The following is an 18,668-nucleotide window of genomic DNA, read 5'->3' as shown; positions in this document are numbered from 1 at the left end:
AAGTAACTGGGTATATCGAAATGTGATTAGTAATTGATTTTTTTGGAAAATCCACAGCTTTTATTTGCTTATCATGAATTTTATAATATCATCTAATGCTAAAGGCTACATTGGAACTAATAAACTTTTATTCTATTTATGATAAGCTACCCTTGATAAGAAGCAAATATGGCAGGCACAGGTTTAAATTTAAGTTTGTTTTTATGATTTCTAGGACGATTAACTAAATGCTCAAAATTAATCGATAATCTTCCCTGTCTTCTAAAAGCGTGGGCAGAAGCGTTAGCTCATAGAACACACACAAATGCACGCGGTGTTTACCGTTTAAAAGTGCACAAGCGAATTGCAAAGTCAGCAATTTTTTCCAACGAATCTCATCGAAATAAAGGGTTCCAATATGTCGGAGCTCGATTGGGACGATCCAAACTATGTTGAGAAACCGGCGGTGCCTCAGGAGTACTCCAAGCTAAATGATAAGTACGAAAGGAGTATCCGGCGAGATGGTAACTCACGTGGATACAAAGGCGAGCGAAATGACTGCGGTGGACGTCGCGACTATCGTGATAATTACGGAGCGGGCTGTCGTGATAGTCGCGACAGCGGTAGTGGAGGAGGAGGAGGAGAAGGCTTTAGCGAATCCTTGAGCATCGCTTCCGAGATGGTCGGAAAAGTTATTGGAAGAGGCGGCTCCAATGTATCCCGGATCCAGAACGACTTCAATGTTCGCGTCAAAGTGGACAAGTACAACTTAATTGTCAAGATAACTGGTAGCATCCAGAGCAACGTCCTCGATGCTATAGATCACGTTCGCAAGCAGTTCACTAATTCGGGTGATAGGGGACGGGATCGCGATAGTAGGGACCACATGTCCAATGAAAGACATGATGGAGGCGGTGGCGGTGGCGGATACGACAAATCCAAGGGGAGTAGCTACGAGTTCAATCCCCCTTCTTCTGAGTCCAATAACGACAATGGGGATCTTACGGGCACCATCGATTGGGCAGCCCTGAATAAAGCTTCGGTGAGTATAAAAATAACATTTTTTAGATTCCAAAAGATGTGACCCATTGATCCTTACAGATAGCAGCTACTGCGGCACGGTGGTCCAAGTGTCCACCGCTAACAAAGAACTTTTACAAGGAGGCTCCTGAAGTGGCCAATCTGACAAAATCGGAGATCGAACGTATTCGCGAGGAGAACAACAAGATAACAGTTTCTTATGTTTTCGAGCCCAAGGAGGGGGAAACGGCGCCGCCTATCCCAAATCCAGTTTGGACCTTCGAGCAATGCTTTGCCGAATATCCAGATATGCTTGGGGAGATTACCAAAATGGGCTTCCCCAAACCCTCGCCCATACAATCGCAGGCGTGGCCCATTCTCCTCCAAGGTCATGACATGATCGGTATCGCCCAAACAGGCACTGGCAAAACACTAGCCTTTCTTCTGCCCGGAATGATTCACACTGAGTACCAGAGTACGCCCCGGGGCACGAGGGGCGGAGCTAACGTTCTGGTGCTGGCACCCACTCGGGAGTTGGCTCTGCAAATCGAAATGGAGGTCAACAAGTACTCCTTCCGCGGCATGAAAGCGTAAGTATTCTAATCGAGCTTTAAGTGAGTTCCGTTTCACCAAAACAACACAATTTGCAGAGTTTGTGTGTACGGCGGTGGCGATCGCAACATGCAGATATCCGACTTGGAGCGCGGTGCGGAGATCATTATCTGCACCCCGGGTCGCCTGAACGATCTGATAATGGCCAATGTCATTGATGTGAGCACCATCACTTATCTGGTGCTTGACGAGGCAGATCGCATGCTGGACATGGGGTTCGAGCCGCAGATCCGGAAGGTGATTCTAGACATCCGTCCGGACCGTCAGACCATAATGACGTCGGCCACTTGGCCACCAGGAGTACGTCGTTTAGCGCAGAGCTACATGAAGAATCCCATCCAGGTGTGTGTCGGATCGCTCGATCTGGCGGCCACGCACTCGGTGAAACAAGTGATTAAATTGATGGAGGATGACATGGCCAAATTCAACACCATTACATCTTTCGTTAAGAATATGAGCAGTACGGACAAGATCATCATATTTTGTGGACGCAAGGTTCGTGCTGATGACCTATCCAGTGAACTTACGCTGGATGGTTTCATGACCCAGTGCATTCATGGTAACCGCGATCAGATGGATCGTGAGCAGGCTATAGCCGATATTAAGTCCGGCGTCGTGCGCATTCTGGTTGCTACCGATGTGGCATCACGTGGCCTGGATATTGAGGATATCACGTAAGCAAATTTTTCGACTCGAGGTACCCATTAGTTATTATTTTTCCATCCACAAAGGCATGTCATCAACTATGATTTTCCGCGCAACATCGAGGAGTATGTGCACCGTGTTGGTCGCACCGGACGTGCTGGCCGACAGGGCACCTCAATAAGCTTTTTTACCCGCGAGGATTGGGGTATGGCCAAGGAACTAATTGACATTCTGCAGGAGGCGGAGCAGGAAGTGCCCGACGAACTGCACAACATGGCTAGACGATTTAAAGCCATGAAGGACAAGCGCGCTGCTGAAGGCGGCGGTTTTGGAGGAAGAGGTGGTCGCTTTGGTGGCGGGCGTGGCGGCGGTGTACGTGGCGGCGGACGCCGAAATTTCGATCAATTTCAATACTGATTCATTCTACATTTTCTAGTTATTAGAGACCAAAGCGCATTGAAGTGCCTTGCCAAAAATTGTTTAACTATTTATCTATTTCAATTATAGATGATCTTAACCAAAAACATGCCGTGTTAAAAGAACATGCGATTTGAATGTATCCAACTATGTGTAGAATGTTTATTGAGCTTAGTTAGCGCCACCGGTGTATTTCTCCAGCAGTTCCTTTTTACGCTGGCGGAGCAGAGCTTCCTGTACATCCTGTTGCGTCGGCACGGGAACGTGGGCGGTGAACTTGGGTGCCAAAAGGCCGTGAGGATCCTCCACGGCGGCTCGAGCCTTGGCATCCTCGATGGCTTCGCGTGCTGGTCCCGAAAGAGGATATATTTCGTCCTCCTCTTCGTCATCGATTATGCGACCATCTCTGGCCATTTTCTCGCGCCATTCCTGCACGGCCTTCTGAATGGCCGCTCGTTCGATGCGTTCCTCCAGAGGGATTAGGACACCATCTTCGTCGTCCCGATAGCCGTAGTATTCGGCATCTATGTCCTTCATTAGTTCAGCGCGGGATTTTCTGGGTGGCGGCGGAGGATCCTGCTCAAAGAGCTCGCGAACGCCCGGCAAATCCTTGGCGGCTCCAAAGTATTTGTAGCCTCGATTGCCGGGAACTTCGCGACCCTCCGCATCGAACATCTTGGGACCATAGCGTCTATAGTGGGGGCCACCCAATGCGGATATCTGATTTTCCCAATGCCGTTTCTCACGTAGCAACTTGTTGATTTCATCGTTCAGATCGCGAATGCGGAATTCTCCCAAGCCAGCTATAAGTGGTCAGTATTAGTGGATATCTTAAGAGCGAAATAAATAAACCCAAATAGGTACCATTCTGTATCTGGGCCACCTTCTTCGATACGTCGCGTATAATCTCCAGGCGGAACTTCTCGCATCTGGGCAAATCGTGGCACTCGGAGGCCAAATAGGGCCGGCGTTCCTTTTCACCAGATTCCACTTCTTTTGCGGCCCGCCAACGTGCCAAAGTTGTCCTGCCGAAAATACGCGGGTGAGTGTTGGAAATCATATGTTAAACGTATTTTCGGGTTACTTACATTGCCTTCTCTGCATTGCGCGCCTGAAAATATACATTTATTACTCATTTAAATAAAATTTATAAAATTATCGCTTAGCTTACCATTTTGTTTACTATCTTCTTCTGCCTTGACTGCCAGTCACAGCGAACTTCACCGATTTCGATTGCACGTTATCGATGGCAAGTACAGTAAATATTGTACAGTAGCGATGTAACATGTATCTTTAATTAAATATATTATTAATATTTACGCTGAAACCCAAAGACATTATATTATTTTTTTTTTACTTGAATCCATGTTTTCTATATACCATATATATTTTATTTTCTTTTAAGTGGATACTTGCTGGAATAAACGATTACCATTCACTACGAATACTACGCAGTGTTGGTCAAAGTGTTGGCCATTCTTCACAACCGCGCACTTGGCCACACTGACCTGCCCAGTTGTTTTTTCACGCCAAGATTTACGCTTTTTGGAAAAGGAAACCTTTTTTCGCGAATTTCAAGCAGATCCCGACCAGAAACACACCTGCCCCAGGATGTTGGCCCTCATCAACAGGATCCTCGAGTGGTTCAAGAGCATCTTCTGGAAAGAGGAGATGGAACTCACGCTGGTGGGGCTGCAGTTCTCCGGGAAGACGACGTTCGTCAATGTTATTGCAGTGAGTATTTTCGCAGTGGGTGTGTGCGAATTCGTGTGGGTGTATGGGTGAGAGGGTGGTTTTTTTTTTGTGTGCGGTCGTCTGTTGAGGAGCGGGGAGGGGGTTCGGGGAAAGCCGGGAGATCAGCTACTACTTAAAGAGCATTACAAACCCCCAGTGACAAAGGAATTGGCATTAGCTCAAGTCCGCCACTCTAACATTGTTTATTCCTTATCTTTTCGTACTCCCAGTTTCTTTCACTGCATCCGTAATTAACGCTGTGCTGTGGTAAAGTTTACCGTTCCTGCCGCCGTAATCAATAAACCTACATATACCCCATATATACGCATGTTTCTCCGCACAATGACGCCATTATCAGCACTTCGACCCCTGACCCCGCATTCCCGTACCGCCTGCCTGATTTTTGTCACACATTTCTGCACGTTGATAATGCGACGATCTGAAGTTACCAGTTACTGGAAATCGTAGATAGTTGCACTTGCCAGGCGTTCCGGGAGGTGGAGTAACTACTGCCTTTGTGACCGCCTGACTTGTTATGAGTCATGTGAATTCGATTCAAATGTCTGCCCGCATCTACGGAAAATTTATTTGTTCAAGTGCTCCCGAAATGGAAATATTCCTCTGCTTATCACTGCTATTAGACTCCAATTACAGAATTCAGATTCCTGCATTAGTGGTATGTTCAGGTTCGGAATGCAAGCAAACTTGTGGGTGGCGGCAATTAGTCACTTTCCCTATTTCACTAGCAATTACTAACAAAACGTTCTACGAGATAAGCTTTTTATATACCTTTAGTACACGTTTTTAATTTAAACTAAGGCACAGAATTAACATGTTGTCATTTTAGGAGTTTTCGATTATCTTATTCAGTGTATAGAATATACAGTGTAGAAAGTATATGGTTAGAGTCATTCAACAATTTAACTGTTGTAGCTTGAATTATTTGTAGTACTAAAAGACATTGTTTAATCAATACTAAAAGTTTTTACACTAGTTATTTATTTAAGCGCATTTTTAAAAAGAATACTAAATTTGTAAAGATTTGGATGCTGTCGTGTGTAAGAATACAATTTTTTACATGAGTCTTACATTATGTTTGATTGCATACTTTTAGGCTTTGTTCTTTGCAGACTAAGTTCTAAGCTGATATAAAAGTTGTAGTTTATTTAAAATATGATTACTTACTAATTATTTTTGTTTCCTTTAGTCCGGCCAATTCGCTGAGGACATGATACCCACAGTTGGATTCAACATGCGCAAGATCACCAGAGGCAATGTGACCATCAAGGTGTGGGACATCGGAGGCCAGCCTCGATTCCGATCCATGTGGGAGCGCTATTGTCGCGGCGTTAATGCGATTGTGTAAGCAATATTGCTACTTAAGCAACAATGGGTAGTCAGTTAACACTGTAATGTATTAATCAACAGCTACATGGTGGACGCAGCCGATCTGGACAAATTGGAGGCCTCTAGGAACGAGCTGCACTCACTGTTGGACAAACCGCAGCTCGCCGGCATTCCAGTGCTCGTGCTGGGCAACAAACGAGATCTTCCAGGCGCCCTCGATGAAACCGGACTCATCGAACGCATGTGAGTGCCTTAAAATTATTAAAACTATTTTAAAAATTGTAAACTAACCATTAAAAATATATTGCAGGAATCTATCGAGCATACAGGACCGTGAAATCTGCTGTTATAGTATTTCCTGCAAGGAGAAGGACAACATTGACATAACGCTGCAGTGGTTAATTCAACATTCGAAAAGCCAAAGTCGTTAGATAACGAACACCGACATACACACAACTCCCTACCCTCTACACTCACACACTTAGGCACTATATCTCACACAGAACAACTATCTATACATATATACACTAATAATAATTTGCAGAGTTATGAACAATGAGCAAAGCCAGCAGTAAGCCAACTATTTGGGGTACAAGATTGATAAACAAAACTAAAACACAGCGAGTAATAACTATGCCTTGAAAAATCTGTTTTTACGTATGGTAATAATGTCTGCATGTATGTTGTATGTGATTTCGCAGTGCAGGGTTCGGGGGCTCGACATTCTCGAATTTGTAGACTCACAAAGGGAAGATGCTTAAACAAATTCTGTGTACTTTGTAAGTTTTGTTAGTTAATCTATGCCGAAGCACACTCAAGAGTATACAACCAGTTAGTATTCCGTTCTAACTTGATCGACCCTATATATATATATAGATATGTGTGTCGCCTCTACAAATTTCGTTGGTCGTCTCCACGTTTAGTTAGGCTTATGTTTAGTGTTTATTGGTGTGATTATATACATATTATTTTTATTGTTTTTGTATTCAATATATATTTTACATTTCGCTTATATGCTTCGATGCGGATTATTTTAAACTGGAATTTTTGCTTAGCGAAAACTGGAATGCGAAAGCAGCGAAAAAGCATAAATTTAAAGACGTTTTAAACTATAAATATATATTAAAACAATATGAATGTAAATTCAATTAAGCAAGTGAAAGCCATAGTTAAAGAAATTCCATGATTGATTGTAAAATACGCAAAAAAAATTGTTGAGATTTTCTAGCTGCAGCCCAAAAACCGAATTGCGATCCTTAAGCCTTGTCACGCTTTTCCTATACTCATTAACATTCAACTAGTTAATTATAATAATTTATATGAAACAGCAATGCATATTATAAACTACAATAACCAAATTTTGAAAACTGAAAACGAGCAAGGCATACAAACAACAGCGAGAAAACGAAACAAATGAAAAACCAATAAAGACAAATTATAAAAACATTACAAAACCCCAAGTGAGTCTCATAAATTACAAATAACTGAGATTGCGGCGATTGCGAGCATCAAATATTCCAAACACTTGTTCGAATGTAATTTATAGAGTCAAGACGACCAGCATTAGTCGGCCACCCAAATGCATACGTTGCAGGCTAACAATTGATAGATGCAGACAGCCCTATGAACGCATAAATATCGGGAAACGAGGAGCTGCGAGTGCCATGGCCCTTGGCTAATTAGAAATTCTGTGTGCAGAATCAAGGCACTGCTACCGGAGGATCGGCACGGAGGAGGGGAGCTGGTGGACAAGGGCTCCGACTTCCAGGAATACGCGTCAAGCACGAGCCGTGCGGTTGAGTGAGTCATGCTCAAATACTTGCATGCCCCATGTCTCTGTAGCTTCCTGCTTCCTTTGGAAGTACGAATAATACGCAGCAATCTTCCTGCCGCACACGTTGCGCGTTCGTTTCCTAAGTCTTTCGTTTTGTCGCTCGCCTCATTTTTGAAATTGCGTTAATTACACTTTTAAATGCGGGGTATTAACAGGGCCAGCGATAAGCATCTCGCTGCGCAGCCATTTGCCACAAGCCAAACATTCGGCCATAACTCGATGCGAATCTCCGACGAAAAAAAAATATACCGCTAACGATGTGCTCGTAAATTTTCATACCAAAACTATAAACGAGCATCAACAAGCCGAAAACATTTGCGAACATTACGCATATGCCCTGTGCTTAGATGTCGTATAAAATCGTAAAGACAAGTGAACAGTGCGGTTCATAGCTTTAAAACAACTAATTGATATACTAGACATAGAAGTGATGAAAAAGATTGTTGGTTGTTTGTCATTGAATCGACGTATTCATTAACTGATTAGTTGACTGGTCTTTAATTGCAATTGGTTTTATCTGATCTAAAGTTGTCAGCGATAGCAAATTGAATGGACTTTTTTATGTTGATTAATTATTGCAGAATCAATTGGTTAGACAAGTGGAAATCTTTCGAATAAAAGGCTTGTTGACTTTAACTTTATGAACCCCACTGTATTCGACGTGTAAAATAAAAATGATATTCTTGCTGCTGCCACAAAGGCAGACGGTGCTAAGTTCTTTCTGCTTAATTTTCAGCGATTTGTGCGACTTGTGCTGATTATATAATGACAAATAAAACATGCCCAAACAACATTTAAATTTGTTGTAGCTGTTTTTTATATTTTCGCAGACCCCATCGAGCCAGATCCATTCATTTGTATGCGCCACAGTTGCCATCATCGTGACTCCTTTGATGAAAAGCCGTCAAGTCAACAAATGCAAAAAAAAAAAAATAATAATGATGAAAATGAAATCAAAAAAAATGATGAAAAGAATGAGCAAATCACATTAACAAAAAATAAACTAGGCGGGGTGTTGACCATAAATTTACGCAGAAATACCTAATTTATATATTCAAGATAATTTATTAATATGTGGATTACAATCTCTTGGGGTTCCTGAGAGTCGGTGGAGATTTATGGATTTCTGAGATGATAGCTTTTCACTAGAAAAAGGTAGCTCAATATGTATTACCTCATACACAAAATATTTTAGCTGAGTGTCATTAAAGTAAGTCAACCTTCGATCGATCGCCATTTTCTAACCAAATTGTTCTTAAATATATTTTAATTGAAGACCCCCACAATGGTTGCTGCACGAGGCCACCAAAAGTGTGTCTGGCCCGAACATGCTGTGCCACCTGAAAAGTTCCTGGAACTGTGGCATTGGACCCCTGCCCAGAAACAATAACCCGAAGCTGGCATAAAGTTCAGGCCTTAACAAGATGGAACAAAAGGCTGTCTGGCTGGATTGGATTGGATTGGGAGCTGATGCTGATGGTGATGGTGAGGCTCTACCGCGTACTCGCCAGACTCGTGGGCAACAGTTTTCATGTTTGGCTCTTATTTTGCTTTATTTTCTTGCAGACTGTCAGTAGCCGAGTCGGGAGATGGTAAGTTTCCGCGGAGGTGGCCAGGGTAAGAAGGCCAAAACGCGACGACAACTTGGCTGACAAGCGGGCGAATGCAAATAAGTCTCGTAGCCGGCTCATTTCTGCTGAATTCACTAAACTCCGGACTGCTGATTTCCACCTTTTGGCTTGATTTATCTGGCATTTTATTGGCCAGCGCCATTTACCTTCGCCTCGACGGCCTAGACCATAATTTACGCATCCTCCTGCCCATGTATGCGTTTGCTGTTTTTCTTGCCATTCTTTTTAGGCCCGGCCTAATAAAGTTCTCTCAGGTGTGAAAAGGCCTCCACTTGCATACGAGGCAGCTTAATTGATGACAACATCTTGGAATTTTCGTTGGTATTCCAATCCGAAGTTGTCGCCAGTCCGCCAGTTCTTCTTCGATTGCCTTTTGCTCTTGGGCCCAGCTGTTAGCGCTGACTTGGCTCTTTGGCTGCTTGGCCGCTGGGCTGCTTGGCTGCTTGGCTGGCCAACTGAAATCAGTTAAATAATGAAACATTTGCACGATACTGGCGAATCGGAATCGAAATCGTATCGCGCGCCAGCTCGAGCCAGGCTTTTTGGCCAAGGATAGGGAACTGAAAACTGGCTAAAACGGCCAGCTCAACGGCAGCGAGCAGCAACAATCAGCACAATCCGCAGTTGTATGGTGCTACATATCGTACAAGATTTCCGGGAATTGAAAACTGCTAAAAATCGTGTTTGATTTTATACGTTGCTGTTGTTGTCCCGCTCCTTATGCATGCAATTTGGGGGGGATTTCGTTCGGTGGAGAAAGAAGGGACCTGCAGCATCTACGATACGCGTCGTGGTTCAACATGCAATCGCAACAAACGAAAGCAGCTTGTTAACTAATTAAAACCAAAATATATGCAAATCAAAGGCCCCAAAAAGAACCCAAAAGGAGTCCTCATCGTCCTCTGCCTTTTTACCATCCTTATTTTTTTCTCTCTCTGGATCTGAGCTCAGCTACTGTTTTGCGTTGGAGTGGAAGTTCTGCCTGTTTTCCTCGCCTTTTTGTCTGCGATCTGTTTCTTTTTTTTCGGGGGCAATTAAGCGGAGACAACGAAGAGTCGCTGCCATAATGCTGCAAAATCGAGAACTAAATAGCACAAAGAGCATTGTGCAAAAATTAATTGCAACATTTTGAGCAGGGACCACCGCCACCGCGCCCCCTTTTTTCTCTCTCGTGGATCCTGCTCCAAATGCAATCAATTCAGTATGGATTTCTGGCGAAGCAATCGATGCGGATTTACGATTCGCCTGCATTTTGCCTTTTCCAGCCAGCTATTTGGCCCATTGTCGAGTGTCCCCCAGAGGGCTCCAAGATGAACCTGCACGGGGAGAAAAAACTACTGCAGTTGGGCATCAATTTCGAAAGTAAGCTCACTTTTTATTATGATACAAAGCAACTTGTGGTTTTTTTTTGTAAATAGTACTTTCTATAATCGAAACATTTTGCTATCAGTGTAATGATATGGTGGTGGGTGAGCAGCTCCATCCGCCGTCGTGGTCTTGTGTCTCTGGCTTAGGTGCGGACATATGTAAAACAAGCCATGAAACAACCGGCTGGGAGCAGGACACTCCGCGTTCGCATTCTCATTCGGATTGAGATTCAGTTTCGGAAGTGAAATTTATTTTGCATACGAGCCTTCGCCCCACAGAGGAGCCATTGTCTTTTGTTTGGCCACAACGATGCGGACGGTGGAGCGAGCACGCTGTGGGGTCACCGGCAAGTGCTCCTGGGAAACTTTTCGCTCGGCGCATATATCAGGAATGGGTTGCAGGAGCCAGGAGCAGCCGTTCGATTGTCACTGGGAAATTATCCAATTTTGTGGTTTGCATTCAAATTGAGCACCACCGGCTGTCAATTTACCAAAGGTCCAGCAACCAAGGAGCATACCTTCGTTCTGCACAAGGGGCATTGGAAAGGAAGAGGACTCCGTCGCGGTCGCGGATTCGGACGAGTAGCTGTCATGTTGATGAATGCAATTGGCAATTGCCCCCGGAGCGCTGGTGGTCCCAATTCGCTTCGGTTTAGTTGGGTTTTTAGCTGCGCTCGGGGTTCAGCCCAAAATCATAATCGCGATCTGGCCGCGATCCCGATTTCGAACCCTTTATTGCCTGCTTCCGGATATCCAAGACCATAAAATGCATGGCCAACGCCGTTTATTAATTGCATCAAGATCAACTCGCAAACGCCGTAAGCATTAAGCCCAAAAGAAAAGCATAAACAAAAACCTAAAACGAAACAACATTTTGATAAGAAATTGCACTAATGAGTATTTACCTTTTGGGAAAGGGCTGCGGCTTTGGCCACGGCTTATTTGGGGTTGGGTTATAACTTATAAGCGCACGTTAACGTTAACGGGGCGTATGCTTAATGCTAGATTAGTATCGCGAATTTCATGTGCGCTGAACTTAACGGCTGATCGCTCATAAAATTAATCAAGCTGCTTTAGGCTACTTTAATGTTTTCAGCATTTTACATTCTCCGCACTCTAACAATTTTCGGGGTATTGGCAATTTATTGTGTGGCTTTGATGGGAAATTGATGGTAACGAAATAAATGTAGAACTTTCGAAACGAAATGTAAATGCATCATAAATTACTCAATTGTATTTCAAACGATGTTGGAGATAATAAATTAAGTTGATCGTCATGTTTATCATGAGTATAATGCATATAAGAATAAAATCTACTAAATTTTAATCTCTGAATGTACATTCCCTTCACCAAAGACAGAGTAACCAGTTCTCGTTGACTGTCCACTATCTTCGACTTGTTTCAAAACGTTGTTAATATTTTCACATACTTTGGTGGGATTTCCTTTCCCTTTGCTGGCTGGCGGTTAACAAATTGCTTTCGTTATCGCCGATTTCGATGCAGAGCAAGTTGAATGCACTTTGGGCTTTCGAACTCCACTCCGGCTATTCGATTCGATTGCAGTTGGATGGATACTCCTTGGCCGGGACTCACGTACGAGTGCGAGGACCGATCGGGTGGTCGAACCATTTGTTACATTATAATATATATAATAAATTTCAGCTAGCTGGCGAGCGGAGGAGCAGCTAGATAAATAATGCATTTGCCCATAAATATCCTGCTGCTGCCGCCGCCTGATTGACGCCTGACGTTTGTCATGGGCCGGCAATTTGCATTGGGTTCATTGGAAAATGTCAACTTTAATTGAATTTGCACTGACGAAAGGCTCCGATTTATGTCTCCCCGTCGTTTCGTAATAAACATGTCAGCCGCAGTATTCGATCTTTGCCCGCGTCTCGGCCAAAAGATTCAGATTCAGCATTTGGCTTTGGGCCAACTAATTTGAACGCCAGCTGGGAACAGTTTTTCCCTCCCAAACAGGATGGAACGACAAAACCTGCTTGGACTGGAGGCTGCGAAGGCTGCGGCTCTGGTGCAACTGGATTCCGGAATCGCCTGCCCCTTGCACCAATCCCAGACGCTAGCTTAATGCCATAATTTATGCGCACAACTCGCTTTCGATGCCGCGGCACTGGCTCCGCCTTTTGGCCAATCAGCGGGCGCGTTTCTGGCCATGTCTAGGGCTGGCTCAAAACATCCGCTCGCCTGCGGAGCATCCGCCATCTACACGTGTCTGAGGAATTGTGCCACAGGGTTCCTGAAAATAACGAGATTTATTTTTTAAAAATATGAATAAGATATGTATAATAATGATTATAATAAATACACTCACAACTTCGCTTAATGATTCAATGTTGAGCACAGAACTAAGCTAATGAGAACATCAAATGTTTGAAATATATAAAAATGTCTTTGAATTATTAAAAAGATCAATGTAAAAGTAATATCTTGTTGATATTAATAGAAGATTTCGAACCTTTCCACTACCTTATTGTTAACCCTGTCATCGTATGAAGTAAATATAAAAGAAGGGAATTCCTTGTTGAATTACTATATTCGAGTCCTTTTTTGGGGCTGTTTTCTAAATTTATACCCAACATAAACACACAATTAAAATCCTCATCGAATGTATCCTGGTGCTCCCCTTTGTCCTCAGCGGAAACATGAATTACACATTTCTTAGGTGCTCAAAATTCGACTCGCAGGGAATTGCACCTGCCTGGATAACCTGTGGCCAGGATGAAGCAGTAAAAATGCAGCGCGTGCCGAGTATTCCTAAAAAAAAAAGAAAAAAAAAACAACACAGTAGAAACACACAAAAACCGCCAAAAAGCAGAAGAACCAGGAAACATTAAACCCAGAAACCGAAAGTGCAAGGTGCAAGGCTCAAATGTGGCAATAGCCATGGGAATGGGAAAGCGATCGGCGCGGGATAATTGAATTAAACCCAGACATTGAACTACAATGGATCTAAGCCGAAAGGCAAGCCCTAAATGAAAAACCCTCGGCAAACTCAGAAAAACAAATAGTATCTGAAAACTCCACAATCCTAGGCGGATTAATGAATTTCTCGTTATGCGCTTGAATGGCGAAAACCGCAACACATTTGAAATTTGTACAGAGATTTAATGGCCCAGTGGACATGTACACACACTTTTCACTCGAATGCAACCCGAAGTGGGATGAATTGATCTAATCGGATCTCGACTCAGCGATCGCTTTGTCAATTGCCAATTGATCTTTTGGGCAATTGATCCGCTTTCGATTTCGTTTCCCTGGGTGGTTTCTATCATTTTTTTTTTTGGGTTCGTGCTATGGAACGGGAATGCCAGTAAAAAGTATATAACCAATAATAACAAACAATTGTGTGCTCATCAATAAATTTTGCAAATATTGCACAATTATTCACGGCGATTGTCATCTAAATGTGGTTTTAATTGCCGGCATTAATTAGTGAACGGGCGATTCGGAATAGAGATGAGTGTTTGCCATGCGATAACCACTTGACTTACATTACCCACATGCACACTTAATTGTGGCTTAAATCCGGTTTGGTCATAAACAACGCTCGCCTCGTCCAAAATTGATTCTTGGCGTTGTCAAACTTTATGGACGGGCATAAAAAATAGAATCAAATCAGCTCAAATATAAGGGGTTAAGCCGCAGGAATGCTCGCAGCCAGGGCACGTGTAAATAAATTGCTTTCCATTGGCTTCTCGCTGCAAGTCGAACCCTTCCACTTGACCTGACCGCTGGCCTTTATCAGTGACCAGGCCAGTAGCGAAAGGGTTGCGTCTAATCCCTGGCAATAAAATACAATTTTGTCCAGGCGCAGAATGCATAGCAAATACAGTAGAGCATCTCTAGCACGGATCATTAGATGGGAAACACTCATTTTAAAGCAAAATTCAAATTATCTTATCTCAAATTTAGTTACTAAGCTTCGCTAATGATTAGAACTAAGTGATTAAGATGCTCTGCGGGGTTTTAAAATTAAAAATGTAAGTATAATTATTTTTCAATTCCAGTTGAAGTCTTGAAACAGATTTAATATAACGACGTGTTCTTGAATATAAATAAAAATTCCAAACTAATTATATCTCAATTTTGAGAGCGGGTGTACATTATGGAAGCTTCACTGTATATCTCAGCGGGATATATCTTTTCTTGTGCTATTGCTTCTCCTCTAGTTGTTGTTGTGCAAATAGGAATTGAACTGTGAAGAAGCGATGCGAATGACGCTTACTTTTTATGTTTGTTTATCGCTGAAACCGAAAGCTGGACACTCGCCTCGAGATTCCATCCTGACCACCCACACCACCCACCAACACACACACATCAATTTCAGGGATTTTGTTGTATTTTTTCGGATTTATGCTGCCGGACTTTTGGCAATTGGATTTTTTTCTCAGCCCATTCAGCTGTGTAATTGACTTGGCCAGGAGATCAGAATACGGCCGGGAAACTATAAACTTGAAAAGTTATAAACCTAGAAGTACGGGCCACGTATAATGACGGCCATCGCGTGATGATCTGAGGAGGAGGTGTTTTTATGAGGCAAGAAGAGGGAGGGGGAGCGGGGGTGCTTTTATGGCTTATTACCGGCCTAATTGAGGCCATTGTCATTGTGGGCTCTTTGCAGATCTGGCTGCAACTCGCATGTCGCCTTTGGGTTCGGGTTCACTCGCCCACTTAATTGACATGTGCGGAGTTTGTGTGTTTGGCGAATGACAGCTTTTTGGGTGCTGAAACCCTGAAATGCTTTAATATTATTATAAAAAAAAACTGAAATGCCCGAGTTGCACGTGAGGCGACAATTATGCAGTCCCATTTGCCTGCAACATGTTGCCAAGTGCTTCGGATGTGGGAGAGATGCCTCTTCCGGGCATTACACATATTTTAGATGGTAGCTATGATTAAGTAACACGCTAATACTTGTTATTAATACCAGAAGGGGTTGGAATGCGAAATTTGTTTGCATCTGCAACATGTCTTCAATAACTAAATAGCATTAGTTATATTAAGATTAATATTATGCCATTTACTTATCATAAACAATCATGCAACGTTCAAATTTATTCCCGCTCATAATTAAATACTTTTTCCACGAAGCATTCTATTGGAATGCAGTAGCAAGCTGCTAAACAAATTTCTATGTGGTCAAGGTCTTTTGGGTCGGCTTAAGGACCTCCCTATTAGTTTTTACCCAATTTCCCCGCGTTAGATGTGCATATTGTAAATGGTTCGCCTCGTAACTCGACGCAAAGTGGCATAATTACATGTTTCGATGACAAATGTCCGGCCTCCAGCCACTGGACGGATCGAATGAAAACTCAGGGAACCTTCTTCATTAGGGATGGATTTTTGGTAAGAGGGGAAGTCCCGAACCAAAGGAATGCTGCACGAATGCGCGCGATTAACTAGCCATAGGAATGACCAAAAAACTAAAAAACAAAAAGAACGCAGAAGGAAACGTGGCAGTCCCGGTTTCCTACCACAATTGCATTTTTGGTTACATTTCGCTCACGTTTCAGCTGCAATTAAAAACGAACGAAAGGGAACCAAAAAGAAAAAAACACCAAGAGGGGGCGGAAAGGTGAGGGGGAGGGTTGTGCCGCGCTTAGCCAACTATGAAGATTTAGATAAGCGTCTCATTTTCCTAGCAGCTTGCCCAGGGTCCAGTTCTCTGGTCAGTTCTCGTTTTTGGCCTCTCCGCGTTTTCCATTTCATTTTCAGTTTCGTGTGGCACAGGGGCGTGTTTTTCCACACACACACACACACCAAAAATTGTCGCCTAAAGTGGTGGACTATGGGAAATGAGGGGGAGGGGTGGTAGAGAGGGTTAGTGGGTGTTTAAGAGACCTTGAATGTCCTAGGCTTGCATTTAAATGACATGTACAGGCCAACTTTTAGATTGGGTTGAATTATAACTTTAAAATCGCCAACTGTTTATGTGCGAACCAAATTTAAGTTTCAAGTGCTTGCCAGTGCCCTTGGTCTTGCAGAGTCTGCTAATTAAAGACTAAGTTTGATTAGAGTGGGGCAAATAAATAGGGACAGTAAGTAGGGTGCCCTTAACAAATTGCTCGAACTGTGCACCGACCAATCAAAACTGATCCGCTTTCTTGGTCGTGGTCGTTCGTAATGATTGCAAACACAATCGGACCATGTTGATCTCGCCAGCCTGCGGTTCGCTCCCTTGGCAAAGAAAAGAAAGAAAATGCTTTTCCACAGAATTTCCCTCAGTTGCCCTCAGATCATGACTCCGGGGGCCTGCGGACGGCGGACTGCGAAAAAAGTGCATAGAATTTCAACCATAATCGCGGCGAGCGACTAACAAACCAGCAAACAAGGCGAAAACAACACAAGTAACAACAAACGGCACAAGCAAACAAAGAGCGGCAAAAGGTATCATCATAATCATAATGCGCATAAGCCGCCATCCCAAATGGGCGGGGGGCAAAGGGAATTCATTCCAGTGAATTCGCAATTCTGCGAAATCAAATTGCACAAATATTTCGCTTATGCAATGCACCAAGGGGATACAGCTGGCTGGAGGTGGCGGGAGCGGCAGAATAGCTAGCCAGAGATCCCCCACCTGGATCACTAACTAAGTAACTAAGCCCCAGACTCGGAGTTGGCTTAGGCGCGCTGCAGTGTGGCCATTGTTAGACGCAGACGCAGATGCAGACGCAGATGCAGACGCAGACTCGCAGACACCAAAGTCGCAGATCTTGAGCATCAGCAACTTGGGGGTTTACACGTCGAAGAAGTTGAAGAAACCATGTAAAAATGAAACCAGGTAAAAATAGTTTAAAAATGCTTATTTACTTCGTTGTTATTACTAAATACGGTTTTAAAAATATGTGTTCCACTTTCATAAATACTTTTGTTTTTTAATTAACCAAGAAAAATATTGTATTCAAAATAAGTATTTAAGTCGCCCCCGGGTGGACTCGAACCACCAACCTTTCGGTTAACAGCCGAACGCGCTAACCAATTGCGCCACGGAGGCATTGATCGACAAGAGACAAAATAGCTATTTGAACTTACGGCGAAACGGTGACAGACTCCGATATTTAAGAAAGCTATAAATAAACAATAAAGAGCAGTGTCGTTGAGATTATGGAATTTTAACGTATTTAACATATTTGGTATTATGTTTGTTTAAGACAAACTAAAAAGATAAATGTAAATGTACAATTGTTTTTGTTAGCTTGAAAAGTAGGTACAATAATGTAAGAGCGAGGAATTATATATCATTTCATGAATTATATATCATTTATTATATTTCATTTTTCCAAAATAAATATTCAGTTTTTGTATTTTTCTAAATAGTCTGTTGATTTTAATAAAAGAAAAAAAATCTATCTCCGATCCTGCCAGGAGTCGAACCTGGAATCTTCTGATCCGTAGTCAGACGCGTTATCCATTGCGCCACAGGACCGATAGAAGTTTGCGTGCCAAACACCTGTTGTTAATTAGGTATTATGAATGGTATCATAAAAATAAAATTAGTCTAATGCTATTAAAATATATGCAAATATCTATATAAAATACAAGTGCTAAGTTAAAAAGTTATAAGTTATACGATAACGTGTTGTGTGACTTAAAACCGCAAAAAAGACAAAAAAGACTCGATCCTGCCAGGAGTCGAACCTGGAATCTTCTGATCCGTAGTCAGACGCGTTATCCATTGCGCCACAGGACCGTTGAATTCTAACGGAAAAAACTACTTTTTATTAATTAAAGTAGATAACAAAAGATCTATATGAAAGAAAAACGAAATCAAATCTGGAATAAATAAAATGGATAACTAACGATTAGCTGCAGCTAAAGGAAACGATATATAAAAAATCAAGGCATAAAGCAATAAATTCCTAAATATGAATTTCAAAAATTCAAAATTATAAAACAAAAATAAACAATTAACCCGATCCTGCCAGGAGTCGAACCTGGAATCTTCTGATCCGTAGTCAGACGCGTTATCCATTGCGCCACAGGACCGCTGAAATCTAACGGAAATTACTTTTTTGCATTAATTAACAGAAGATTATTTATGGATTAAAATAGGAGGAAAT

The 18,668-nt window shown here is 42.7% G+C and overlaps 3 protein-coding genes and 4 non-coding genes across 7 annotated transcripts; 2 read left to right on the top strand and 5 right to left on the bottom strand.

The window, feature by feature from the left end:
- Positions 1–63: 63 nt before the first annotated feature.
- Positions 64–2,780, top strand: LOC6607317 (probable ATP-dependent RNA helicase DDX43). The gene is made up of 4 exons (XM_002032055.2): positions 64–1,021; positions 1,081–1,589; positions 1,650–2,285; positions 2,343–2,780. Exons 1-4 carry the CDS (start codon positions 398–400, stop codon positions 2,671–2,673), a joined length of 2,100 nt encoding a protein of 699 aa, XP_002032091.1. The 5' UTR covers positions 64–397; the 3' UTR covers positions 2,674–2,780.
- Positions 2,781–2,805: 25 nt separating this feature from the next.
- On the bottom strand, positions 2,806–3,931 carry LOC6607316 (pre-mRNA-splicing factor ISY1 homolog). The gene is made up of 4 exons (XM_002032054.2): positions 3,845–3,931; positions 3,762–3,784; positions 3,538–3,698; positions 2,806–3,476 (listed from the first exon to the last, which is right to left on the bottom strand). The coding sequence occupies exons 1-4, from the start codon at positions 3,845–3,847 to the stop codon at positions 2,845–2,847; spliced, it is 819 nt and encodes a 272-aa protein (XP_002032090.1). The 5' UTR covers positions 3,848–3,931; the 3' UTR covers positions 2,806–2,844.
- Positions 3,932–4,153: 222 nt separating this feature from the next.
- Positions 4,154–6,730, top strand: LOC6607308 (ADP-ribosylation factor-like protein 8). Its single transcript, XM_032722765.1, has 4 exons — positions 4,154–4,407; positions 5,615–5,769; positions 5,836–5,997; positions 6,065–6,730. Exons 1-4 carry the CDS (start codon positions 4,285–4,287, stop codon positions 6,183–6,185), a joined length of 561 nt encoding a protein of 186 aa, XP_032578656.1. The 5' UTR covers positions 4,154–4,284; the 3' UTR covers positions 6,186–6,730.
- A 10,798-nt stretch (positions 6,731–17,528) lies between these two features.
- Positions 17,529–17,602, bottom strand: Trnan-guu. The gene has a single exon. It is a non-coding gene; the product is annotated as a tRNA-Asn (tRNA).
- Positions 17,603–17,961: 359 nt separating this feature from the next.
- On the bottom strand, positions 17,962–18,034 carry Trnar-acg. Its single transcript has one exon. It is a non-coding gene; the product is annotated as a tRNA-Arg (tRNA).
- Positions 18,035–18,225: 191 nt separating this feature from the next.
- On the bottom strand, positions 18,226–18,298 carry Trnar-acg. The gene has a single exon. It is a non-coding gene; the product is annotated as a tRNA-Arg (tRNA).
- A 223-nt stretch (positions 18,299–18,521) lies between these two features.
- Trnar-acg lies at positions 18,522–18,594 on the bottom strand. The gene has a single exon. It is a non-coding gene; the product is annotated as a tRNA-Arg (tRNA).
- Positions 18,595–18,668: the final 74 nt, after the last annotated feature.

This window comes from Drosophila sechellia, chromosome 3R (genome assembly GCF_004382195.2).
Source record: "Drosophila sechellia strain sech25 chromosome 3R, ASM438219v1, whole genome shotgun sequence".
Classification (NCBI taxonomy): domain Eukaryota; kingdom Metazoa; phylum Arthropoda; class Insecta; order Diptera; family Drosophilidae; genus Drosophila; species Drosophila sechellia.
The sequence above is the reverse complement of the archived record's forward strand: the minus strand, read 5'-3'. Positions and strand labels throughout refer to the sequence as shown.

What these genes read in the sequence shown, in the direction of transcription:
- LOC6607308 (XM_032722765.1), top strand. Translation starts at nt 4,285, where the DNA reads ATGTTGGCCCTCATCAACAGGATCCTCGAGTGGTTCAAGAGCATCTTC. An exon ending in CGCGGCGTTAATGCGATTGT is followed by an intron (nt 5,770 to 5,835) that starts GTAAGCAATATT and finishes ATTAATCAACAG; the next exon opens with CTACATGGTGGACGCAGCCG. An exon ending in ACCGGACTCATCGAACGCAT is followed by an intron (nt 5,998 to 6,064) that starts GTGAGTGCCTTA and finishes AATATATTGCAG; the next exon opens with GAATCTATCGAGCATACAGG.
- LOC6607316 (XM_002032054.2), bottom strand. An exon ending in CGCAATGCAGAGAAGGCAAT is followed by an intron (nt 3,699 to 3,761) that starts GTAAGTAACCCG and finishes TATTTTCGGCAG; the next exon opens with GACAACTTTGGCACGTTGGC. An exon ending in GGTGGCCCAGATACAGAATG is followed by an intron (nt 3,477 to 3,537) that starts GTACCTATTTGG and finishes GACCACTTATAG; the next exon opens with CTGGCTTGGGAGAATTCCGC.
- LOC6607317 (XM_002032055.2), top strand. Translation starts at nt 398, where the DNA reads ATGTCGGAGCTCGATTGGGACGATCCAAACTATGTTGAGAAACCGGCG. An exon ending in CAGCCCTGAATAAAGCTTCG is followed by an intron (nt 1,022 to 1,080) that starts GTGAGTATAAAA and finishes TGATCCTTACAG; the next exon opens with ATAGCAGCTACTGCGGCACG. An exon ending in CTGGATATTGAGGATATCAC is followed by an intron (nt 2,286 to 2,342) that starts GTAAGCAAATTT and finishes CCATCCACAAAG; the next exon opens with GCATGTCATCAACTATGATT.